Consider the following 27,482-nt stretch of genomic DNA (forward strand, 5'->3'; position numbering starts at 1 on the left):
GTCATCAGGTGAGGTTCCACCTCACTTAAACCAAGGGGGGTATGGGGTGCTGTATCTATCACAGAACTCACTGAAAGGAAAGAATCAATCATTTCTAGAGAAAACTTGAACTCAAACTTCCACCTGTGGTACAGCTTGTATGGGAGTAGACTTTAACCTGCTGTCCAAAAAGTGGAACCTGAAAGCTGGATCTGAATCCACTGTAGATATTTGTATCACCAACAAAATATTCATATTTTATGCGAGGAACTAAAGTGAGATAGGGCTGCAGAACCTGTATTGGGAAGCCCTTGTAACATTATAGGGCTGTTGCTGGAAACACTAGTTTTGAGAATAGTGTGAAAGAGAACCTGGACAGCCTGTGCTGACAGTTAGATTGATCTTCTAGTTAGTTTTCCAGGATTAGAGATGGTACTTCAAGCCTGGTGAATGATGACAGGGGAAAGCCAAGCATTCCTGCTTTTCCTTCCTAACTGCTGTGTGTCTGTGCTGAAAGTTACTTTCCTATCCTGTTTCCATAACTGTAATTAAAAAAAAAAAAACAACAGTTGTGGAATTCACTGAAAGGGGAAGTAGGTGTCTAAATGGGAATTTCTGGAGGTAATATTAGTATCAGTGTACATCTGGCTGAGAGAAAAAATAGGAGGCTGCAGGTTATTCTATCAGGTGCTTTTATGTCTGATGAAACGGGGAAAATCTACGGCAGCTGATATGGAGAGATGAGAATAAAATCAACTTGTTAGCAATCAAGGAAAACTTCATCCAGCAAAAATGCTGTGAGAAAAATCTTAGGAAATTGTTTATATTTTTTCAGGCAGTTTCCTCGAGGAAAATTATGAGAAAACACTTTTATATTTTTTCTTCTTTTTTCTTTTTATTTTTTAAATAACATCTTAGCTCCTGAGATATTTGGCACTCTTTGAAATTTTCTGGAACCCAGCAAACTATTCTGATGTTCTTAATGCACCTGAGAGTAGCTTTCCAAACGTGCCTTTCCTCGTGTTAGATCTTGCCAAGATCTTCCAGATAAACTTTGTTTGAAATTTCTAGGACACAGCAATATGGAAGTTAAGGAGCCCATAAAGGAACACGGGAAGTACTTCCGAAGTATGATTAGCCCCTATTTCTAAGTCTCATATCAGAAAAAGATCTTGGACAAATCTGCAAGTCAGCTGGAAGAATGCTCTCTGGCAGCTGACAACCTGGGAAGACTTTGGAGGATAAACAACCTCTTGTGAGATGAGGGAACCGGTCAGAAAGTGTAATGTAAGCATTTATCTGTGCTTTGAGTCACGTGCTTTGAATTCTTGGGTTTACAGCAGAAAAGTTGCTCTGAACTATGGACAGCCTATCTGTGTTCTCATTCGTGTTTGTGAGAAAGGAGTAAGCTGTAGACTGAAACAGTAGGGAGGGCTTGTTAAATAGTTCGTTTAGGAGAGGATTGCTACCTGCCACCTGTGTGTTATAAGTTATTCTCAGCGGATAGCGCTAAAAGGTTTACGCTACCAGATATTGTAAAATATTGCATGAAAGTTGTGTTTCAGAAAAAAAAACCCACAACAAAACATCAAAAAATAACACAGCAGCTTAAGTATGTTTTGGAGCCTTTTAGAAGAAATGTTGGTATATATTTTTGAGTCCCTCTCTCTGTGAAAGTGCTTCATGTCTTTCCAATAACAAAACACACCTGAGATAGCTTTTCTGTAAATAAGGTTGTGATTGGAGTCTTCAGTAGCTTCATGGCTTCATGCAGGTGTTGTGGGTCACATTAGGAAACTGTGAATCCTCTCCTGTTCATTAAAAATATATATATATAAATTATGTTGTCCTTCCTGGGTTACAAAACACAGAACCTCAGAATTCCCTCTGTGCTAGGACTGAGTGTGGATACTACATCTTAATAATGCAATCAGGAAAGTTGAGAGGGAAAAGGCACATATCTATTTGCAGAGAAAATGTGTTTCTCAGAGGTGGGGGTTGTACAGTTCTATCCCTGCTCAGGCAGGAGAGAGTGTACAGTGCAAGTGAAGCTATCAGAGGTGGTGATAAGTACTGTTTATATTCTATTTTAATTTTCCCTTGGGTATCACCATCTCTTGTATGGTGCATGCCTATATGCTTGCATATGTGTGTGGACTCCTGGGTGTGGGGCATATGTTTCGTGGGTACTGTGTGTATATATATATGTGTAAATATCAGTACACGTGCACATACACATTTACATTTTAAAATAAATACCAGAAATGAGATACATAGATAGCTTCCCTCACTTGCTTGTGTGCTGTGTGAGACGTGTGCACTCACGTCTACTGCAGAAATGTGTGTTTATGATTCTTCATGGGTACAGATGATGCATGTGTGTATACAGACCAGCGTACACTCACGTTGCAAAGCATTAGTCCTGTGTGCTGAGACCACAGGACTCACTGTTGGCTTTTGTTAGAATATCAGCATAGATTTCTTGTAAAAGACTTAATCTTTCTTTTCTTCTGAGGATGTATTTCTGGTTTGAAGTGAGATGTAAAGGAGATTCATTCCAGTGGTTGACTGAGGAAAGGCAGGTCCCTGGAAAAAGCAAAGTACGCAGCCCGATCAACCTGTGGGTGTGCTCTGCTGGCCCTACCTTTCACTCTGTCATTTCAAGCTGTGGCAGGTGCTGTCAGGTCATTCTCTGCAATATATGCCATTCTGGGAGAGTGCCAAACCACAGCAGTTCTTCAGGCAGGCTTCTGAGCAAAGTGTAGGCATCCAGCATTAAAGTAAACCGTTTGATTAACTGAAGATGTTTCTTCATGACTACTGAGTGACACAGCGGCAGTTTGAATCTTGTCATTCATATTATCATTTGTCTAAAAAATGCCTTTGGAATGCTGCTTGCCACCAACATCACTCAGCACAGTGTAGTAGTTTGAGTCTGGGTCTGGATCAGTGCACTGTTAGATTTGCAGTGTTGGGACACTGCCTTGCAGCCCCAGGGGATCCCAGGACAGCATCTGCAAGCAGAGGACTTACAGACACCCAGCCTGCAACTAATGGCAGCCGGTGGCTCCAGAAGTGGCTGCGCACCGAGTCAGAACGTCCAGCTGTTCCAGGAAGGATTACCAGGGCTTTAATGGAGAGCACAGATGGAATCAGTACTATTGTCCAGAGCATTCCGGGGCAGGGGCTAAAATGGGAGGAATGATCAGCAGAGACCTGACTGGAAAGAAAAAGAAGAGAAAAAAGAGTAAGAAAGAAAGAAGGGGGAAAAAAAATCCCCTTGTTCTTTAAAAAGCAAAGGGATTGATGCTGTCCAATGGTGAGGTGCAGAGGAAATAGTTCCCAAAGCTTCCTTTCATGGTTAGCAGGCATTGTAAAGATGGCACAGGTCATGTGCTGTATGCAGCTGTTTAGAGGGTCTTACAGAACTCTTAGGGACTTAGCAAGGCCCATTATTCAGGGCTCTAAGGCAGTTTTACTGGATATGGACTACTGCAATTGTATAAGCTCTCCATTGTGTGAGTACTAATTTAGAGTGCTACCATAAGCCAGCCATACAATCCACGCTTCCCGTGAATGAATGAGTCATCTTGATGAAAGGGCTCAGAGCACACAGCCCTGACTTTTAGTCTTAAAGGGACCTGATGTGTTCAGGACGTATCACATTTTAATGAAGAAACTCACTGGCAAAATATTTTCATTTCAAATTTCTAAAATAATCCTTTTCTTTTTAGCGAAAGGTATCATACCGAAAGATTTCAGATAGGTTTTCATTTACTGTATCATGTTAGACTATTTGTAGTTAACCATTTGTTATGGGATATTAAAGTGTTACTAATATGATCATGAAAACATAGCAGGTTTCTAGGCCTCTCAGTAAGCCAGCAGTTCACATCCTAAATCATTACTTTAGGTGCCAAGGAGTCCCATGATTGTTTTATCAAAAATATTTGGTTGCAGGAATGCAGCTGTTTTTCATTAATGATGTCCTTGCACATACATAAGCAACATGTTGTTACAGCACTGTTGGCTTTTTACTTCCATGCAGAGAATATTGAGTGCCACTAGGTCCGCCAATGCACTTGCACTGTTGCTTGCTAAAGTCATTCTCTGTAGAGTTCTTATCTGGATGACTTATCTGACCAGACCAGGTCCAAAAAAGGAGCATTTGCTTTCTGATAACAGGAGACTTAGCTTTTGGGAATATCTAAACTGAGGGATGCAAGAGCTTTCCGAGTTCATATGCACATCTTATCCAGCCACTATTCCTAGAGATCTTGGAGGAGCCTTCGTTCCAATAGATGGTCTGAAGCTTTGAGGGCACCCAAACACCTGAACAGCACCTGGTGGTTTGGCCTGAAAGTTTCCTGTAGTTCACTTCTGCATCTGCCCTGGAACTGCTCCAGTGTAAACGCCTAAACTCTTAGTGCCTGCATGAGGCTCATTCCAGTACAGAATAAGGCAGAGCAATGTCAGCACCACCTGAAAGGCTCATCCAGCAGACATGGTGCCTGAATCACATTGCAGTATCATAAATACAGCTCTCCCTTTCTAACATGCAGCATGGTAGTCCTTGCTTTTTTTGTGCAGTAGCCTCATGAGAGTTTAGCAGTTTCCCAAGAACTGGAAAGAACTGGAGCAGGGCTTCCGTTACCTTAATGCAGCTCACATTGTCTCTCCCACATCTCAGAAGAGAATTCTTTAACCCAGTGTTAGTTGGGGGGCAAGACCTTTCCTGATGTGTGCTGAAACTTGCCTTCATGCAAAAGATTTACTATTAATGTCATAAATGGAGCAAAAAAGTATTATCACAGATCACTATCAAACTGAGTATGGCATTTGAGCCTGTATTCTACTCCATAGATCCCTGGCTGTGTACTTTAAAAAAAATAATAATTAATGTTATCTTTTTAAAGTTATTTCTGCCATATACCATTGGGATTGATTTTGTATTAACTTCAACACGAAGTTTCATCATAGAACATTGGAATCATAGACTGGTTTGGGTTGGAACGGACCTCAGGGATCATCAAACTCCAACTCCCTGCTGCAGGCTGGTCCGACAACCTCCACATTTAATACTAGACCAGGCTGCCCAGGGCCCCATCCAACCTGGCCTTGAATACCTACAGAGACAGGCATCCAGCCTGTTCCAGCACCTCACCACTGTCATACAAAAGAACTTCTAAAGGTTTTGCCCTTAAGAGAATAAATCTTACTAGAAAGTCCCTTTCCTGAGTAGAATACTACTTAAAAGCTAAAGACATTAATAAACAAACAAATAAATAAATAAATGATTTTGTTTTCATCATGTTTACTGATGGTTTCCTCCTTCTTTGCTCTCTGTATCAAATTAAGTTTATTGAGTCAGCTTTGTTTAATTAGTTTAATTTTACTTGTTCAGCAGCACTGTCAGGGTTGTACTTTCCAGATTCACAGCTTTGAGTGTAAATATTCCCCGTGACTGGCAAGAGGTAGTACAAACAAAAATGGAAGAGACATTATTAAAGTGTTTTTATTTTCTGAGATAAAATGTTTCCAGAACTTAAATTTGGAAAAGAAAATTTATAAGGAAGTTGACAGTTAACTAACTTAAATCTGTTCTTATTGAAGAGTCAGAATTTTCATCTTTTTTGCAAGTCAGGTCTACCACCTGAAGCATATCAAGTATTAGTGCCTAATTTTATATATATACTTTTTTTAAAAATGCCCACTCATGGTAAATGTTTACACAATTGTTTATCTGACAAAAATAATGGGGATTTCAAATAAATCTTCGTATCATAGTCATGTCCATGAGCAAGTAAAGACTATTCAGAGGCTTTTCCTGCACTGCAACCCAATTCTGTGGCATCAGGTGCTCTCAGTTCAGACATGATCTGAACCACGGGGCTTATCAGGTTCCACAGTTCTCTTGGACCTGTGCCTATCCCATGCTACTATGAAATAATACTGCCAGTTTGCATCAGTGAACCTGAGCAGAAAGCCTGTGATTTCTAGTTGCACCTAAAGTCTAGCTCCAGAAACTGTGTTCTGGACTAAAACTTTATTCTCATTGTTGAATAGTGCTTAAAGGGAACTCAGGGATAATTTATAGCCAATAGTGTTTCAGAATAGACAATATTAAGAATAAACTTATGAAATTTCTTTTATTGCTAAGCAGAAGTGGATAGAAGTTAACTTCAGAATGACCATGATTTATGCTTAAAGGTGGGTAACACCACTGTAGTATTTGTGAAGCTTTTTACAGTACTGTTATATCCTGCTTTCCCAGACTCAGTACTTCTACCTTTCTCTTTAGTATGCAAATGCACAATTAAAAGCATTCAACAGATAGAGATGAATAAGCTAATAAATTGTGCCGCCAATAATTTGTTTTCATTAACTGGGGGTATGTGGAAGAACCTCAAAGAGAGAAGTGATGCTGGAAAGTTGTAATAGATATGAATCTACTAACTGCCTTTATGTAAGACAATAGATGTTGTGAATATTCTGCTTCCTCTCCAGGCAGTGAGCTAGTATGGTTAACCAAAATTGTTGAGTAATTGTTCTGTGGTTGAGAACAAAATGCTGAATTAAACTGTTCCCAGCACAATAATTGTGTGATTACAGCATTTATGTTGCTGGCCAAAAGAACAGTCATTAGGTTTGGAAGACTTACCAAAACCACAGGCTCAAAAAAAAAAAAAAAAAAATGCAAATCACATATAAATTGTCCTGTAATACCTACAGTGGCTTGAAAATTGTACTAGCAGTAGCAGTGTGGTATGTGTATATTTAAAGGCAAGCAATCCAGAAAAAAAAAAAAAAAAAGATTGTGCATTCAAGAACTACTTCAGACTAGGAAGAAAATGCACAAAGATTATTTTCATTATGTTGTACGTCTCCCTGTTTTGTGAGATCCTGCACTTTATATATTACGCGTATATTCTGCTCTGTGAATGCTGTTATGTTCTTCCCTGCTACATACCAATCAGATATTGTCTGGGAGTTGCAAGGTTGGTTGGACTCCCACACCTAACTAAATCTTGGGCCAAACCAGTTCAAAGAGCAACATGCAAGGAAGGCAGGCAGCAACTGTTTATCTGATCGCTATAATCTACCAGTAATATTAAAAATTGATTTATGGTGATAGGTGCTCTTGTGGGGTAGACGATTTTCTTCTCCACTGCACAGTCCTTATCTAGAAATGCCAAAGAAACATGTGTGCCTAATCTTTTCTTTTTTGTTGTTTTTTCCTCATACTTCAAATATTAAAGGTGGAGGAGGAAGGTAAAGAGGAACTGAAGGAGACAGCTAAAAAAAAAAACCACACACAAAAAAAAAACAACAAAAAAAGCAATCGATCACAGCTTTTGTACCTGTGATTTAGTGTGGTAACAAGCTGCAGGATTTGAATAGCTGACTACCTGTGCACAAAAATGGAATGGTCAGATATCTGTACTCTTATACTGTATCTACAGTTAATTGTACTTGAAATTAGATTCCTATCGCAAAGCTGCAGGCCCAAGATGAGAGACTGTCTTCAGACCTATTAAAAAATGCTCTCAAATAAAACTTCTGAAAAACATTTTTGCATGAGTATTTTGGTAATGAGGAAAAAAAGAAGCATTGGGACATGAAAGAAAGAGCGACTGTGTATATACTTAAATGCTCTTTCTTCTGCATCTTGATTCCTTTTTACTTTTAAAATTGAACATGATGGTGAAACTAAGCTCTATTAAAGAACAATTCCACTGGCAAAAGGGACAGTCAGAAACAAGTCCAAACAGCTGAAAGATTGAAAACAGGTCTTTATTGTGCATGTCCCTGGGCAGTGATTAGCAGCTATCCAACACTACAAAAGTATTTTCCATAGAGATTTCTACTAACATTTGGTATTAGTTTTCTTGGCCATTTGTCCGTCTTATTTAAGTGCAGGAGTTCATAAAGATCATGTAGAAAGCAGTAAAATGCAATAGAAAATAATAATGATAGTAAAATATCCTCTTTAGGAAAGAAATACATTGAGTTGTTGTAGCAACTAGTGCTCTGAAGCTGATGTCACTGGAGACCAGCCATACATTGAAACATGTATGTGATTTAGTAATAATAAAAAAAAAAAGTGGAAAAAAGAGGACACATTGAAAGGGTTTAATCAGTGATTTAAGTGTAAGATTCCCTGAGCAGACCCATTTCTGCCAAAGACTACACTGATCAGGCCATAAGGAATATTTCTTTCCCTCTACAATATTAGATTGTACACTAGAGTGTATACTGTTTTATTAACTGTGTCCCTCAGTCTTTCAACTGTAAGAAACCAGGAGTGTACAGACTTAACATGTGGAATATACTTCGAGTCCTTTATATGCATTTTTCCTCTCTACATAGTATTACTTTAAGTAAATGACTTTGATAAGGCTTTTGTGTTTATTTATACCATTGCACTATTCAGGAACTGAATAGTTTTTGAATTTCTGCCCACTACATGATATTAAAGAACTCATTTCTTGCCCACTGCCTATGCATTAAAATTGTTATGTATGCTTCAATTAATGACATTCCACTTGCCAAAGAGGTAATGAGTGAAAAATATATTGTGAAATCTTAAGATTTTGTTTGAAAGAATACCTTTTCCTCTCTGTATAGTAATATTATCTTAAATCATATTAAGGAAATTGACACAGAAACCCCACAACCAAAGAAATAGCTGTTAGAAGGCAGAGTTATGGTTATCTCCTTGTCTTCTGAGCCAACTAATTTGAGTAAGCAAGATTTCTGTGCTCAGAATTATGAAAGTAGAATTGTTTTATATTATTTGATGTGACTTAAATATTCTACTGTAATTATATGTAGAATAATTACAAGAACTGTGTCATGGCTTATAATGAGTGGAAATGAAAGAGCTGAAATAGAAGACCATATAGTATCAATTCTGTGGTGCAAGAGCATTACAGGGGGAGCATCCCTAGAGGGAGAAAGGAAAGCTGTAGAGAGCTATTGCTTGCTGTTTGTCACAGTAGGGATGAAGGAAGACCAGGGGGAGAGATGGGCTGGCCTTTTAAGTCCTCTCCATTCCAGGGAAGTACTACAGCACACCCACCAACTTCCTGTTTTATCCTCACACACTTTATAGTCCCTCATTCCATTAAGCTGTATTTGAACCATGAGATGATTACTGCTTTTGATTCACAGCTTTTTTTGCAGGAGTGGCCTGGGTCATTAATAAAATAATGAGTTCTTTAATGAAGGCAGTTCACTATTAAGTGGTTTAGGCCTTAGATATTGATCTGTTCATGAATTTGTGTCAAAAATGAGGTCATGGCACTTGCCTTCATCTGTACATCTTTTTAAAGCCAGTGGTTTTCATATTAGATCTGTTCTATTTCAGAGATTAAAAAAATATTACTGCAAGTTATGCATAAAAATGATTTTTACTTGGATTTTAATATTCAGACATTGAAAAATCAACAACAGGTAAAGGAAAGAGTGTAAAGATGCATCTGAACAACCTCATATGAGAAAAAATATCAGTTAGTATGTACAAGTAGTCAGTAGTTAGTATGCACAATGGCATCAGCCTTGCTCTTGCCATCCATTTCTTCATCTTCTGGGGAAAAGGACTAATGAAATCTTTGAATTAAGCAATACATTAAATACAATTCTGCTTCTGATTCTGCAGGAGCCAACACTTAGTCAGTGAAGTGGCCAGTGCAGTGAATGGAGCTCACACCCCAACAGCAGCTGCACTACTTCAGCCTAAGAGCAGGAACTACAGATAGAATAAATGAATCTTTCCTAACCTGGAAATGGCCTTGGACAGCTTTATAGGCAAACATTTTGTGAGAATACAGTGAAGTTGGTCAAGTGGGCATCCTTTGCATGAAAAAATTCCCAGGAGTACCTCTGGTGTCAGAATAAGTCCAAAGGTACCTCGAAAGCACTGAGGAGAGCAGGGTGGGGCATTCCTCCTAGCTAGCAGGATTTATCTGTCAAGGGGGAGGAAGGCTTGCTGCCCATCATGAGGTGTAATACTACAATTTATTTCTGTGCCCAAATCCATCAAATTACAGCATTCACAGAAGTTATTAGAAAGACAGTTTTGGATGATTCTTATTCCTTTCCTGCCCTGTTCCTACTTCCCATGCACTAGTGCTGTGCTGTGCTTCCCTTTCTTTCTTGTTCTCGTAGTGTATGCAATGGTTAATAATGTTAAGATTTGCAAAGTAACCATGCATACATTAAAAAAAAATCTGCTCTTACCAGAAAAATCCTCTAGATCCTGCACGCTTCTTCTTACTGTCATACTTGTCACTCCTATTTCCAACAGTCTGAAAAAAGAAGGAGCTCCTACGTAACACAGAGCTGACACAAACTGTTCTATTTGCTGCTCCCTTGTCTTCTGCAGCTGTAGTTAATATTGGACTTTCCTTCCAGAGTTCTTTTGATGGCAGTCTTTGATAATGTTGCAGAAAGAATTTTTATCTGCTAGAACATGAGCATTGGGTATACCAAAGTAATTTTGAGAGAGAGGTGGGCTAGCACAAACTCAGAGAATGCAGCCACTCTATTCTCTTTAAACAGAATGTGGAAAATCAGGAGGAAAATATATACAACATATACAAAATATATACAGGTAACTTCTGGAATGCTGATACAAAAAACGCTAAGGGAAGCAGACTTATTTTTGTCTCTGATTCTTTATTGCATGTGAAAAAAAAAAAGTTCTTTATAATTTGAATAATGACACTAATATATAACAGATCAGCTAACTGTAAAAAGCAGTCCACATGTGCAGCTCAAGAAATTATCCTGCATGCTGTCTTTTAAAACACATCAGGAAATCTCACACCTGTTTTCTTTTCACTGACAAATGTTTCACTGAATAGCTTACTGCTACAGCGATCAGCTCTTGTCCTGAGCTCATTGGGAAAAGCATTAAACAAGCATCTGGGAACGGTATGCTCCATCATATGCTGTGAGGCAGCATCGGTAATTAATGTAAGTTAGGCTTTTCATTTTGAAGGGTGTGACTTTGCAGATAACTCTTGGTACATAGCAGTGACATTTGGGAGCAAGTTGCTATTAGCCAGCAAATATACTGAGTACAATATGTCATGTAAATCATTAGTTGTGACAGTCACAGGTTGGTGGCAGCTTTCTGCTGTAGTCCTTGCTTGTCTAGGAAAGGTACTGTACAAGATGACTGGGTACTTAGAGGCTGTGGCATAAGAAACATAGTATTTATGTGAACTTTAACTAAGGTGAAATACTATAGTCTGGCCCAGACATTGGTCAGCCTACCTCTCAAGCCAATTTTCTGTCCTCTGCTGACATTATTCTTATCATGGAACATATGGCTCAATCAACCTAACAGTGGATCTTTTTTCTCTTGAAAAAAAAAAAAGAAAAAAAAATTTTAAAAAAGGAGTAAGTTATTTTGAGTTCTGCTCCTGAGCTGCAACTATCTTTGATTAGAAAGGATTCTTTTGAGAGTGGTCTTCAGTCTTCCAGTGTAGCTGCCACCTGAATTACAGTGGCTTGCCCTTATAGTTCTGTTTCTGCTGTAGGACCCCTAACTAATGGATTGTTGCTGAACCTGCAGCAGCCATTCTTGCATGAACTCTTAGACTTCTGTCTTAAAAAGAATACTGGAGTGAATTTCAGTTTGTGTTCTTTTTCTTTCAGATGGCCTCTTCCTTTTTCAGTTGGGCTGTTTGTGCAAATACCTTCATGGCAGAATTGCCGTGTGAATAACTTCCATGCTAAGTGGCATAAGCCAGAGTACTCCTCATTGTACATCATCCTCAATGGGCAAAACTCATGTTATTGCTTTCCCCTCCTCTGCATGCTTTTTCTGTGATAAATCAAATATAAAAGAAGTGTTCTAAAGTTATTTCAGTTACACAAATGAATAATACTGCTTTTTTTCCCCTCAGAAGTTCCATCCAAGAGATGTTCTGTAATGCAAAAGGTCCTTTTGACTCATACCCTTCCAAGTGCTGCTGAAGGTGTTTGTTTCTCACCAGTGCATTTTGTTCTGTAGTATGTGGTAGAGCAGGAAAGCCTTCAGAAGCACGTTATTGACATGAAAACAGCTACTGTCTGTATTACTTGGCAGTTTAAGGCACTTCTCTGCACTTAGTTTAAAAGGCTAAACGTGTGTTCAATTTGGTAATACTTCAAGACTTTATGATGAGATAAATTTGAGACAGGTGCTGGTAGTGACACCTGAATTCTCTTGCAAGACTGAGCAAAGTCAGAATGCTTCCAGCCCGGAAAAGCCTTGCTTTGTAATAATATGAAAAAATGTTTATACAGTTCTCTGAGCCGCAGTTGAGTTTTCCTCAAAGTTTGTTCCTGATGTTTTCTGCAAGGCAAGGAGCGTTCATACCAACTATTAACTTGTTAGGGATTCTGTATTCTGTATTCTGTCTCTGTATTATAGCAAGCTATAGCAAGTTTTTCTAGACTGTAATTCCAAATAAAGCTTTCCTCTGCTAGTGGAGTTAAAGTAATACATTTTTGTTGTTGTTGTTTCTCTGCCTAAATAACCTTTCTTATTCTTCTTAAAAGATTGCCGGTATGAGGGCATCCTTTTCTGTGATAGGTATCAGTGTTTATACACAGCTATGAGCAGTGAGTTATTACTGTGGAATTAGCTGGTGTGTTCAGGCAGGATGAATTTTGATACATACTGCTATTGATTGTGTGAGCCTCTTGCATAGTAAAGGGAAGAGTAATATAGGGCTGATATAATTCACTGCAGAAAAAATCTCAGGTAGAGATCAAGAAGAAACATCAGTCAAAAAATCTTGTGTCAGAACCGCTCTACCACTACGTCTGGCAGTTCAGTGAGCTCAGCAGTGAAGGCAAAGCATTTGGTCTTCAGAGCAGGGGGTAGGACGAGTGTGCTGTCTGTCTCCTCTGCGACTCTTTTCCTTGGCATGCATCTTCTGTTTTTGCTTCTTAAGCACTCTCCAAGCACCCCATAAAAAGCCACCTCAAACTCACTGGGAAGGTGATCCCTGTATTACCTGGCTAGGCAGATCTCTTTGCTGTATAAATTTAGGACATGCCAGTGTCAATTTAAGGAACTGGTTTAGAGAATGAGAACAACATTTTCTTTTCTTATTTTAAACGTCACTGTAAGGGAAAATAGCAGATTGTAGTTATATGAGGACATATATTTTTACTTCCCTTAAGATAGATGTGGGGAGGGGTGGGAGAGAGAGAAAGAAATGGCCAACACATGTGCTAATTGAGGAATCCAATCCCTCAGCAGAGTGTGTACCACCAGGAGCCAAGTGTTTCTGGAGGAAGAGGGACTGATGCAATTAAACATGTCATTTTTGAAGGACATATTTATGTCATTGCGTGGCAAAAGTACTTTACATTCTTATACACAAAGCAGAAGAGGTACTTCTAAAAAAGTCATGGGCAAGAAGTTACTCATACAACAGTTGAAAGTTAATGGAATCATTCAAGCACATCCATGGTTCTAGAAATGTAAAACTCAAACGTCTTTGAGCAGTTGACATTAACTCCATGGAAAATAAAAATTAGCCACACTTCTACTTGAGAAGCCACGTAGGAGATCATTTCAGTGAAGATGCTCATACAGTTCCTGAAGAACATCCTTTAAACAGCTCAAAGGTAGAGAACTGCTCAGAGTTTTGTCAGTTTGCAGGGAAGGGAGTGTTGCTTTTTGCTGCCGTCTTATTTCACACTGAGTAATTTGTTCCTCCGTCACCAGTCTCACTGAAATTGATAGAACTGCTTCTGAAGTACTAGAGGTGGGTGGAAGATCAGCATTCACCCCTCAGCGTGAAGTGTTATACATGGATGCCAGGAAATGTAATGAAATACTTACTTTGGAGAGAGGAAAACTTACATGAAAGTTTATGATAATAAACATTTAATGAGCAGCAGCAGAAATGAAACTGGTATACATGTATGAGAATAAAATAACTAAAAATAATAGCAAATATGCTAGGGGCTTGTACTCGTTGAAAGTATGGGTTTGTATTACTTGAGAAATATTATGAGCCTGCTGGATTAAGCAAGAATCATGTGAGGGGGAAAACTTTGAACTCTTAATTAATGACTGTGTCAAGATGCATGGGCATCAAGGGCCAAAATAAGGTTATGTGTGTTATCCCATTTCTGAGATATCCTAAGCTTTCGATGCTCACCTTTGCAACCTACATGTTTCCTTAACTTTTTTTTTTTTTTTTTTTTGGTAGCTATTTATATAGTGCCATTTTACAGAAAATGGAGTAGAACTGCAATTCAGTTGTTTGCTATCTCAATTTACACAAGTCACAGCAGGAGCTAGTAGCAAACAGTAGGGGTAACTGTTAAAATCTTAGTGCTTAGGTAGCTGTGGTAACCATAGTACGTTCCTAGGAGTAGGTAGGAGACCACAATTTAAGCAGAAGTGTTAATTACACTTATAATGAATCTAGGAATGTTGGGAATCCCGCCTCAGCTACACGGAGTGCGCTTCTTTGTGTGACTGCATTTGTTATGGTCAGGTCACAAAGGAATCATACAGATCTGAGAGGATGCTGGCCTGCGCTTCCCCATCTTGATTCTGTTCCAAGTTTAACAGCAAATTACTTTTGATAAGGATAAGTCATTTAATGTCAGATTTTCAAGGATGCAGAAACGAGAAGAGACTCAGAGAGGCACCTCCCCCAAACTGAAAATCTCTACAGGCAGCTCTGGATGCCTCAGTTTCTCACTTGCACAGTACATCAGTGGTATGTCACCTGCTCACACTGATTTTCATTGTTAAGTTTTTTGGGCCTACTCTTTGTGTCATTTTAGTGACAAGTATGAAGAGTCCCTGATTTTGGTTTGGACTCCAGGTCAAACTTAGTTGCAATTCTGGCTACTCCTAAAATACTTTGCCATTACAAAAGATGATTAAATATATTCCATGGGATTAAGAGAAGTTTTGCTTTCTTGGCCTGTTTGAACTCTTGTTTATCCTCTTCCTTAAGGGAAGAATTTCTCATAAGCTAAATATCAAGTGGTATGGTTTTCCTTCCTTCCTTGCAGCATGGTCTTCCCTGTTGCCCCAAATTATTTGTCAGAGATACGTGAATGAAAGTACAAATTCCTTGAGCAGTGAACTGATTGCGTAGAGTGCTGCAGCTCTCATAACATTCTGCTTATTTCTTTGTTATTTTGTATATGTCAGATTCCTTTTCTTTGCATAACATGCCTCACAATTTGTCGTGCAGTACAAGAGTACTTCTGGTTAATCTGATATGTGGTGTTGACATTCAAATTGAAAGTAAGAGCAGGGCACTGTGTGATCAGTTGACATCACGACAATAATATGTGTAGTGAAAAAACAGCCCCTGGGAAGATCATATCTGTATTATCCAGTCTAACATAATAAAGTATTTAAGAAGTTATGAGGTGAGATTGTAGCTCATTAAATCTATTGAATCTATTGTGAGGATTTAAATTAGAATCTTTACCTTCAGGAAATTACAACTCAGGATAGATAATCATGCAGAAAGACTTGCGAGTAGAGAGTCTTGACAACTGTGTGCATTTTTAGATTGCTTCAGATGTATTTTGTCTACATATGTATGTCCATTAGCAGAACAAACCAAAAGGGCCAAAAGTAACCCTAATTTGTAGTCTATTACATTGAAATTAAAAATGAAGAAGTTACTATTAGGGAAACTTTGGCAAATATGTAAACTATGTAGCAAAAAAAAAATAAAAAATCATTTGTGAGAGATGTTAACTGACGCAGTAATAGCTAAAAATAAAAGAAAGGAAAATACCTTTTGCATAAAACACAGAAGGAGGGCCTTCTGTATCCTGTGCCACTCGAAATGGTTGTATCCTAGCAATTTTAGGTAATAATAATAAACATGCCAAAAGTTAAAATGTGGTAGTTAAATAAGCCGTAAAAATATGAGTAATTTGTATTGATTGTGTCAGGTAATCGGATTAAAATAAAATAATAATTGCACTTATTTGTATTTGGAAGAAAATGAAGTGTAGCTGTTCGAGTGGTGCTACATACATTCCATCCTGGAATGAAAATCATATTGTTTTGACTGCGTTATTTCTGTATCCATGCAAACGATCCTCATCACTCTATAGTTCTTACCTCCTTCACACAACTGGGGTTGTGTTATTGAAATTAGTGGGTCTGAAGGCTCTATGGAGAGAGAAAGGGGAGCAGAGATTTGAAAAAAATGAAAGTGCAACAGTCAGATTTAAGAAGAAAGGGCATTTTTTCCTGGTAAATGTTTTCCTAAATGGGAAATTTTCAGTGTGGTGTTTTGTTCGTGTGTTTGGCAGTCACTTGGAATCAAGTGCAGACTTGTGCTACATTGTGGGCTTGGCAATGACAATTTGTGTGTGTGTGGTGCTTTAGTTATATTAGCCCTGGAGGCAGAGTTAACACTTGCAGTGGGACAAGAGTATTTGCAGTCATCAGAGAACTTTGCAGTCAGCTTCAATAACATCATTTCATTTTTTTTCACTTTTTTTAACATTTTTTTTGGCAGCAAAGCTCTTAGTAGAACCATCTGTCTTTCTATTAGTGTTTTTGAGTCCTGTTTTGAAGCTTCTTTGCTTGGCAAAGTCACTTTCATCCTTGGAAACCATTTAAAAAAAAGTTCTGTGGCTTTTTGCCGAAGAAGAGTACTATGCAAAAATTCCACACGGCTGTTCATTTTTGTTCTAAAAGAATACAGTTACTTTGTCTTCGTCTTTCTTTAAAAAAATTAAAAAAATCTCAAACAGGAAAAGAAAAGAAGAAAAAGCAGACATTGAACAGTTAGTTCTAAGGTAACAGTGTTTATAGAGAAGAAGTCATATTTTGTATGTTTTTTATCTTCTGCAATACAGTTAAAGTGCGTGTGCCTTCTAGTCAACAGGATGAGAATAGAAAGAAGAACATGGAAGAAACAAAAAATGGATTGAGTTCAGTGAGCGGAGCTGTATCTACTCTAGCTTTGGTCCCAGTCTTTATCTCCCACTGCAAATATTTCCATCAACAGCACTCTTGAAGTCCATCTTTGCAAATTGCTTCAGGCCATAAGGATGCAGGCAGCACACACATAGGCGTTGACAGGTCCTGCAATAAATTAAGAGGTCACTATCCCGAATTTCTTACCACTTTTCCTCTTTGTGGCAGTATTGGCTGAAGTGAGACATTTCTAGATCTTCAAGAGATTGGATTAAAATAAAATTAAGTTAAGATGCTCTAATCTGAACTGTGGCAGTCAAGGAGCTAGTTCTGCTCTGCAAACAATAATGAAGGGAGTAATACCTGCCTTTGGCTAAAACTACTTGTCTATCAATACCCTAATTTTGTTTGTTAAGGCAATCAGCCGCAAACTACATTTTAGTCTTTGATAATGGATCTATACCTCCAGTGTCTCAGCTTTGCAGCGCCATTGCAAATCTAAGATGACCTCTCTTAAAAATGACTAATTCTCTGCTGACTGATCTCCAGAAAACTTATATTTGTCAGTGTGGTGTTTTTAAAAAGAAATGAAAACCAGCTATTTAACAGTTTAATCTAGCAAACCTTGTGTTCTTCATCTGTGTGAAATACAAAGACAATGTCCAGTTCTGCTAGTTAAAACCCCTGCAAAATTTGGTAATAGCAATAATACTAGATGCCGTGCTATGGCATACTTCCAGTTTTGATGACTAATTTCTGCATGTCTTAAGTCCCCTGCAGTATCCACTTACAACATAATATTTTCCATTTCCTGGCTTACATGGTTGTGTACAGTTGCTGTGCAAAGTTGAACAGCTAACACTTCAGACATAGCTGTGTTGTGTTTGTGAATAAAGTCTCCACGTTTTTTCTTACCATCTGAGATATTATTTTTTTGCACATACCTGTGAGTGCACGCATATAGGCAAAAAAAAAAAAAAAAAAGTAAAGACAGTGCTGTACATTAGTTTTTCACATACTCTTACTTCTGTGTGCTTGGATGTTTGCATTTGGGCTCACTCAGGACAAAACCTACTATTTGAGACAAAGATATTGTTACATAATACAATAAGAGAAGAAGAAAAGGCCACCTTGCAGTCAAAGAGAATGGAAGTATTGTGGAGTGTGGGGGCAGTAATTAATTGGGATGTAGGTATGCATCAGTGGAATCTTTTGATTTGTTTTGGATTGATGTGATTCATATGAAGTGCTTTGATAATGAAGATGAGTTTAAATAGTTGGTGCATTGGAACAGCCCATTATGGAAGAGCGTGTCCAAATCTGACCTCTCAGAAAAGAAGTGAGAGAAAGCACATAAGGAGATATTTTCCCCCTGAAAAAATTCCACGTTTGATTTTCCCTCTCCTGTTCAGCAGGTCCAGGGTCAGCTGCCTCCATTAATGATTCCCGTATTCCCTCCAGACCAACGAACCCTAGCAGCAGCTGCTCAGCAAGGATTCCTTCTTCCTCCTGGTTTCAGCTACAAAGCGGGATGCAGTAAGTCCTGTAGACTTTTTTAGTTGGAAGTGGGTACAAGGCACAATTTAATGCCAGCCTGTATAAGGTTCTAGTCTGATGGACAAAGCCAACAACTTGCACAGATGAGTTTAAAATGCAGAAGTAGTCTGTGTTGAATGAGGAAAGATTGTCAGAGATGAAATATGTTTCAGTGTAACAGCAAAACATTTCACAAGAAAAGTAGATTTGTGCACCTTCTTTCTGACAGATCTTTTTGACAAGTGAATGCTCATGACCATACACACGTACATAGATCTGAAGAGAAGCTATTTGAAAGTTCCCTATAAATTTCAACGCTGTTGTAAGAAAATATGTTTTTTCCTGAAGCAGCCTGCTTACTATTTGTGAACTGAGGGCCTATTCTAGTCTCTTTCTTCACACAGAATGCACATTAATCTCAACAGGGGTTCTGCACAGAGATCAAAGAGAGCATATGCCTTTCAGTTTGATGGACTAGCACAAACTATATTTATGAGAGACTAACACAAAAAAATATAGCATCTACTTTTTTTTTAATCTTTGAAAGATTTGTATTGTTCTCTACCTCCAGATATTTTTTTGAAATTTTGTTTAAGCCTTCCGTAGAATCTCATGTTCCTGTCAGCAAGATGGAACAAATGCAAGTTAAAGATTAACTGAGGATCTCCATTTCCATGAATAGACTTAGCTACAGCATGAATTTCAGTCTTGTTTTCTTGTATTTGTGCTTCTATAACTCTTCTGACTCCAGTTTCCTACCAAGTTATCTAAGACTTGCTTGCTCTACCATTTTCTGTCTCTGTTATGTGTGCTTAGCCTTATTATATCCATGTCAGTGTATCCATCTGCATCATTCACCAACCCACAAATTCATCAGTTGTTTGAGTTACTCAGCAATTGCCACTGCAGCAGTTTCATAAAATTAGTACTTAAAAAGATTCCTTTATTTAACTGGCTTAACCAATGATTTTAGATTTCTTTCAGTTCCCATAACATTATAGATACTGTACTTGAGTGAAAAAGTTGAGTTGCTTTGGCCACAACTGCTTTTTCCTAATATTTTACAGACTAGGACCACTGCTGAAAGTTACTGTTCAAAACACTACACGTCCCTCAGCAGCTGCAGTGCCAAAGCATAGACTCATTCAGTTCTTCCAGTGATTTTACACTCATTCTTTCTTAAATGGGAGAAGCAGTGATTCACATTACAGAATGTTTAACTGAAAGCCACACTGAATATGATGCTAGCAAAACTGTAGGCCTGGAAATGGTCAAGAAAGCATCCTGTTAGATTTATCTGGCATACTGAATCATCTCCATGTTAAAGCAATTGGATTTGGATAGAAAGAGTTGAGGTTAGTTTCTTCCTTCTTTTTACTGCATGTGCATTAACTGTAAGGCTGTCATATAGTACCTCACATCCATGAAGTACATATGACATCACGTATTTGTGTAACCTTGAAAATGAAAAACAAAAAAGAGCAAAGTGGCTGCTGCTCTTGGCAGTAAGGCTTGGAATTAACAGCATGCCAAGGTCTAGGACTGAGCAGAAGCCAGTGGAAAAAGGCAGCTCTGTGTTTGGTGATTCCCTGGCATGTTTGACTGAATTTAACTGAGAAGCTGAGGAAAAGTGATAAGTAGTCCAAAGGATTTTTCTTTTCACTCACAGTTTAGTGTAAACAAAAGCATATACGGATTTAGCTACACCTAGAAAGCTTGTAGCAGGGAAGAAAAAGGAAGTGCCTTAAAACTATAACATGTTCACATCAAGTAATGTTTTTGACAAGCCATTAAAACATATTTCTCCCACTTCTCTGCTTGCCCTTCTGTTTATCAGGACTCTTGGCAAAGATGTGGGAGATTGAAAAACAAAGAGGTTTGGATAGCATTTTCTAAAGTACCTGTGTGATTTTGGAGGCTAAATCTCTATTTGAAAAGACACTGGGATCTAAGTCTCAAGGATATTTAGCAAATGTTTATACTGTTTATACTCTGAGCTTCAAAACAGTTACCTATGCTAGCTTGAAATGAACTAAAGTTGGTACCAGGGTAGCAGTTCATCGGAGAACTTAGAGGAGATCAATTTGCACAACTTTTCAGCACATTAAATACCTAACTTTCACAAAGTTCACTTTTGCAAGAAAAGCCTTTGTATGAACTTCTGAGTATCTCATTACCTGCATCTTTGTCTGACTGCTTATTAACTGCACACAGGGACAACAAAAATCTCTATGAGACAATTCATTTCCAGTCACAAATAACTAAGACTCATGAAAATCAGTTCTTACAGAAATTCAGATGCTGTTTCTCCATAAAAGAGATGAAAGTCTGAAGGAAAAGGAAAGGGAAATTGCCATGACAAATAACCTGTATTTTCATAAATAATTATTGATGTTCAATACCTTGGTTATAGATAACTAAGATGTCTGCTTGGCTGGGAACATCTTCAAAGGGTCTAAGTGTTTATATTGTTGTGTGCCCTGCCTCTTTGAAAAATAACTTCTCCAAAATTGTGTCTCAAATGAAAGAGCAGGTCATCTGTGGCACTCAGGCCTCTAGTCAGTTGCGCTGTTTCACACATCATGGGTTATCTGATCTGCCTCCTTCTTCCTGCAGGCCAGGTGACTGGAGAGATAACTGCCTCTTGTTGCTCATCTCTGTGCCTCTAATTTCTGGCAGTCTGGCCTAGCTTTAGCACTCAGTAACCTCCTTCTGCCCAAACTGGGATAGCAGTTGAAATTCTGTTAAAATTGCTTAAACTAAGCTGGCTAGTTTTAATGGAAACATGTTGGGAAGCAACTAACCAAGCTGTGGTCACAATAGTAACCTTTGGCAGAGGGCTGTGAGTTGAGATGGCGGCCTCTTCAGCCAGCACAGCTGCAGCTGGAAGGGAAGGTGTGATCAAGCCTTGAGGTTAGCGAAAGAGAAAAAATAGTGGTATAACTAGGTACATCATTTTTGCCTCATTCAGCTTAGGTAATGAAGCCAAATTCATTTATTCAATGCCTTTTGATTTGCCTGTCCATCTTAGAGCAACAGAGGGTCAGATGTGTGTTTCCCAGTGCTTTCAAAGAGTATGTGTGGTAGGGTTCCTCACTCCTTGTTTCCCAATTAATTGCTTAATGAGAGAGAGACTGTGGAAAGGAAGAGTACTGTTTTCACCATGCATACTTCCTTTTATGAAGGTTGGACTGCAGATAGGGCAAAAATAATCATAGCAGGTCATAATGGGTCCATTTAAATTTCTGTCATGACTAATACCCAAAGAAGAATAGGAGAACAGGGCAAGATCATACCAATACTTTGTACCTATGTACTTTGCCAGTTATTACAGTTATTACAGTTATTTGGCACTCAAATCTTCTGATGCAGTGGTTTATCCGCTTAGGTTCCTATCTGGCTGGAAATATTTTATAAGGCTGAAATTCTAAAGAGAATACAGCAGTATCAATCTCTAATACGTACTCAGTAAATTAGTCACTTCTCAAAATATTTTCAAAACTGGATAAATATAGGGAGGAGATGGGTAAACATTTTTTCTGTGGCTACATGGCAGGTCATGATTTTCAGCTTCCAATGCAGTGTAGTAAATTTTCTTTCTTTTTAACCATAGCAGATCATGCTTGGGAGTGGCTTGGTTTTTCATTTTGTTTTGTTTTTGAAACAGATGGTTTGCATTACATAAGAGACAATTTACACAAGTTGACACTTCCCCTTTTTTCTCTGTGGCATATTGTGTAGTGGTAAAGTTGGCACAGAAAAAGGGAGGAACTTCTATTAGGATTACATTTATATTTGAGAAAAATATGTATGATCTGTGGTTCCAGTTAATTCTTCATCTCCATACCTAGACAGAATTGCATGTAAAATATTAAATAATATTATAAAATACTGAATGCTGTTATTTACAACTACAGCCTATTTTCATGTGAAAAAATAAGTTGAAAGTATGTGATGTGGCTATATTGTCCATTATCAACAAGAAAAAACACCAGTTACCTATCTGTTTGCTACGTATCTATTCACTGTGCTATTTGGAATTTAAGTATTTTAGCTTTTATGCAAACCTCTTCGTATATTATTATATACACAACGTATAATATTTATATATTTTTAGATTTAATTAATATTTATATTATATATAATCATGTATGTCAGATAGAAATCTCTCAATAAAGAGTGGATGCTTCAAAATGAAGTATTAACTGAGTGACCTGTGCCGTGTGCAGTCGTTAAGAGTTAACCCCAGTACCGTACGTATAGTAATAGATGGGGTTTTACTGGCAGTGAGCTCCTCCCATTTCAGCTGATGCTGAAACCAAACAGCCCGAATACTGCATTTCCCAAACTGTTGTGAAGCTTCTCCCACATTTAAACTATGCAGATCAACTCAGGTAACCCTTCTCATTTGTTCTCAGGAAGCAGTGCTTAACCCCATTGTTTGTTACTGCTGCTGTTGCTAGTTAGCTCCACTTGCGATACTTGCTAGATAATTCATGACTCCCAGCATTTTCACGATGGTGACTGAAATGTCAGTTCGACTGTGGTCTGAGGAGCTGTTGCTGTTGACTTCACCGAAGTCAGATTTCACACCAGATGATACAGATCTTCTAGGGCCACTCTTAGAAATAATTAAAATTTATTTAGAACTAATTAATATTTGTGAAATGCTTCGAAAGCATTAAAACAGTGTTAAGTGATAGAAGATAAGTTTTGCAGTGTGTCCTCGAAAGAAAGCATAGTTCCAGCTCAGAAGGAGCTGCTCCACACTTGTAGATAGCATGATCCTTTCATGAATGTCCATGTATAGGTTTGTATGTGGAACATTAAAGTGAGATAATCTCCTGTATAAGTGGTAATAAAGGGAAGGAAATAAAAAGTTGTGAAAATGAGGAGGCTTTTTTGGAGAACTATTTACAGGAAAGGCAGAAGGGGTTAAGCTGGGAACAGTGGTAAATTTCTTATTCTTCACCCAATGTCAGCAGCAGAATGCATGGAGGCAGAATGCTTCCCCATGCCTTCTCTGTGAGTACACATTTGCAGCACTGTTTACTATTAGTTTTCCACTAAAAGACACTGAATTATCCAAACTTCATAAAGAAGATGTGTTCCCCCAAGTCAAAGATGTTAAGTAACATTTGTTTTGGAAAGTGTGCTCCATTGCTTCTTTAAGTATTTGATGAAGCCTTTAAAAGTGTGTGAAATGCTGACTAGCTACTTAGCATAGTGAGCATGTTGTATCCTTCTTGGGATTTTTCAGTATGATTTCAGCTGTAGAATGGCAGACAGTTTCTTCTTTGGACGATAAAAAACATCACTGTCGGTTTCCTACAAAGAGGTGTGCAAGAAATTGAATTAAATGAGGATTTTAGGATCTGTTCTCTTTTCCCAAGAAACAACAGTTAGTAATACTGTATTTCAGAATGTTCTTAAAGTGGTATTTAAACCAAATATGTTTTCCAAGTTGTTCACAAATTCTCATGAAAACTTCTAGGTAGTCCTTTGTTTGCTGATACCTAAGTTATTTTTATGGAAATATGCCAGATTTTAGAAACAAGAACTGTTTTTACTTACCCATTTCTCCTCTCCCCTGTGCATAATTTGTTGTAACAAATCATATTGTGTTCCCGGTCAGATGTCATCAACAAGGGGCTTTCTGAAAACACTTTAATCACTATTTCAACCATATCCAATTAGGGGGGAAAAATGTGAACATACAATAGGTACATTGTATGTTTCTTACATATCAGCTTATTGCTGCTGGAAGTGCTCTAAGTAAAATAAAGCATACAAAGTTATTGATGAAGTATCTAATTACCTTTTAAATCGGCAAAAATGTGTGAGGTGAACGAGCCAAGACTAATACAATTAAAATATGCTGAATTTACTGTTCATCTATATTCTGAGCAGTATTTCCTTGTCTGATAAAAATGAAACTCTCAGTTAATTGGTTCCTCACACAGTACAATAAAATTAATGTTTAGGAGTTAAATACCATAAACTTCCTCAGGGAAATTTGCTGATGTATCTCTGTTTTTTAGTTAGTCACATGTTTTATTGTTTAATGGACTATCATGTGAACTGTCTTATAATTTTTTATGTACTCAGTGTCCATGTGTCTGGCTTCTGAAGAGGCTGAGTGCTAATTTCTGGTTTAACTGTGTCAGCTGTATCAGCTGACATACAGGTCATTGACAATCACCAAATCACAAGAAAAAATATTGACATTGCTATGCTTTTATCAGAATGACAAAAATAGGAACCATGTGTTGTGAAGACCACATACTGTAGCTTCTTTATAAAGATGCTAGTCATCTTTCAGGGCTACTGTTTATGCCTTAGAAAAGACTGAACATATGACTAAACCCTCATCTTCCCCCCAGGATAAGAAAAGAATAATAGCATTGTGGATAGAAACAGTGAGAATGGGGAATTTTTGGTAACAACTTTGTCTTTTAACATACATGAAAATGTGTCAGTTTTGTAATGCTGCAAATGCAACTGCAAGTATCAAAACTGCAAAAAATAGCACAGCTGAAGACTATTTCTAACTGAAAGCTTCTCATAACCCCTAAACCTATGTGTGACTTCTCACAATAATGCTAATAAAAACAAAGAGGACAGGCAAAATAGTGGTCCCGTGAAAACAGGCTGATAGTTTCAGCTTAGTTTCTTCTAGGCCATAATAGATAACCTGATGTTTTGGCTGTATTATCCATCGTTAGGCAACAATAAAAAAAGTCCTGATTTTTAAATTTATGGGCATGTACAAATCTTGCTGGATATATATTGGTTTTCCTTAGTACTCAGACCTTTTGAATAGGTGTTGTTTATTAAACAGGTTTAAGACAGGTATTTGTGAATCCTGCAAATCATGAGATCACAGGGTTATTCTGGTTGGAAGGGATCTCAGGAGGTCGCCATTTCAACCTCCTACTCCTGTACAACCTACTATAACAGCTAACCTCTTGTAGTTAGCTGTTGATCAATGCTCTCAGAACTATGCTCAAAGAAAGCCAGGAAACTGGTTTGGATTTCATTTTGGAAGGCACTGGTGGTATCTTCTACATAGTCTTATTATCTATCTAAATCCCTAATGCCTAGAGCCAGAAGCTGGGGAACACTGCCAGTATTGCTCTTACTGCATGTTCACCACTGCACCAAAAAAAAACAAAACCAAGAGGAAAGTAGTGATGAGGATGAGAGTGAAAGAGTGGTGAGAAGAGATGCACTGACTTACCTGTCAGCTACCCGTCAGCTGTGGTTATTCGTTATAAATATATTTCAGTAATAAATTGAGTCTAAAATTTTTGTGGCTTTTTGTGGAGATTATAAAAAAACAGGGAGAAGATAATGTAGGTTCTTTTTCATTCAATAGAATGTACTATAAGGAAATGTTTGTTCTGGTATATTTCATAGAATTTAGATTAGCATTCCAGTTTTAGAATATAAAGATTTGTTTTTGCTTCTTGCTTGTCATGTTCTTTAAGTGGCTTTTTTTTTTGTTTCTTCTCCTTTTATGAACCTCTGACTTCTTTCACTTTCTGTCCCTGAAAGTAAGGTAGGAGGAAAACAATAGTAAAATAAATAAAGAAAAAAATAAAAGGAAATAAATCCTGCTTGTCTTTTTCTATTTGTTTTTGTCGTTGTCTTTTTTTTTTTTTTTTTTTGAGAAGAAAATTTCAGGATAAAATTGGAGAGCTCTATTGTTTCATATAATAAGGTTCAACCTAAAAATCTTGTCAAAACATTATAATTTAACGTTAGCATGTAACTTGATTTATATAGCAAGTAAGACAATTGTGCCTGCTCTGCAACACTTGCAGCCTGTCAGGAGATTAGACAAGACACTAGGGGGGATTACACCTTGAAGGAGAATAAATGAGATGAGTGACAGAAAAAAAATGTCTTGTGAATTTAGGTGAATGGTGCAACACACATAATGTTAGCTCGTATGTTTTCCTTTCCCTTTAACTGAAACTATTAATTTTTTTTACTTACTAAACTCTTTTGATAAAATTTTGCAAAACACATAAATTCTTTAAGAGCCCCTGTTGTACTTCTGCAAGTACAGAAATCATTTAATATCCGTGAGCTTGATAGCTAGTCAATTGAAAATTAAGTTCCTAAACACAAGGTTGTTATTTTGTGTTTTAGGACATGATGTCCACTTGGCTCGGTACCACAGTTTTCTTTTGCAGAGTGTTTTCAGTGGAGTACGATGGAGAGTTCATAGGAAGAATGTTTTAAAAGTGAATGTACTTCATGAAAAATGCTCTTGTAAGCAAGATCTTAGAAGATTATTTTGGGCAAGGATGAAGGTGTGATTTGAAATTGAAAGAAGTTGCAGTGCATAAATTATCAAGAAAGAAGCTCTGGGTATGTTAGCAGAAGACGGACCAGAGGAGGGATAGAGAAATAAAGAATTGGACAGAATGAAGGATTCAGCCTTGCCTTCTTTCTTCCAAAAGTGATGTCTGGCCCATGGAATTCTCCTTTGCTTACAGTGTGCACCAGTACCTCTCATACACCCTGTCAGCTCAGCCAACCTGACGTATCCCATTTGAGTCATTACATGCTGTATCTCCTGTACCAACTTATTTCTGTGCTCTTTTTCACGTAGTCAGACTTGAATAATTCTGTTCTTCAAAGTGAAGTCAGAGAGTAGCTAGGAAATAACTGCATATTAGAGAAGAATTTGTAAGGTATTGAAATAATTTTTGTCTTCTTCTTTGAATAAAAGTCGCAGCCTTTAACCTGCTCCAGATTTTACCATAAAGGAAAAAACAACAACAAAACTCTCTGTGCTTTGTTCATAACAAAAGGCCACTCTTAATAAGAGATGGAACTTGAAAAAAATGTACAATATGTTTCTTTCGATTGCTGAAAGATTCAGAAAGGTGTTCTTCTGCCTGTGTGTGTTAGTGTATTTATTAACAGAGAATTTTGTGAATTGAAACATAATATAGTTGTCTGAGAATTTACCTATCTTTTCAGTGGTAGAAGCTGGTGAGTGGCTTGGGAAATAGATATTTCTAAT

The 27,482-nt window shown here is 37.7% G+C and overlaps 1 protein-coding gene across 9 annotated transcripts in view; it reads left to right on the forward strand.

Annotated features, from left to right (window-relative positions):
* Positions 1-27,482, forward strand: part of SOX5 (SRY-box transcription factor 5) — a 332,325-nt gene that overhangs the window by 217,136 nt on the left and 87,707 nt on the right. For 5 of the 9 annotated variants that reach the window (XM_042834992.1, XM_042834991.1, XM_042834996.1 and 2 more), the window contains exon 7: positions 18,319-18,442. In XM_042834992.1, the coding sequence (XP_042690926.1) occupies positions 18,319-18,442 (124 nt within the window). The remainder of the gene's footprint in view (positions 1-18,318; positions 18,443-27,482) is intronic. The other 4 variants (XM_042834995.1, XM_042834997.1, XM_042834999.1 and 1 more) reach the window with 1 other exon arrangement.

This window comes from Centrocercus urophasianus, unplaced genomic scaffold, assembly GCF_019232065.1.
Source record: "Centrocercus urophasianus isolate 14NV4802_14NV808 unplaced genomic scaffold, USGS_Curo_1.0 seq_5, whole genome shotgun sequence".
NCBI lineage: Eukaryota > Metazoa > Chordata > Aves > Galliformes > Phasianidae > Centrocercus > Centrocercus urophasianus.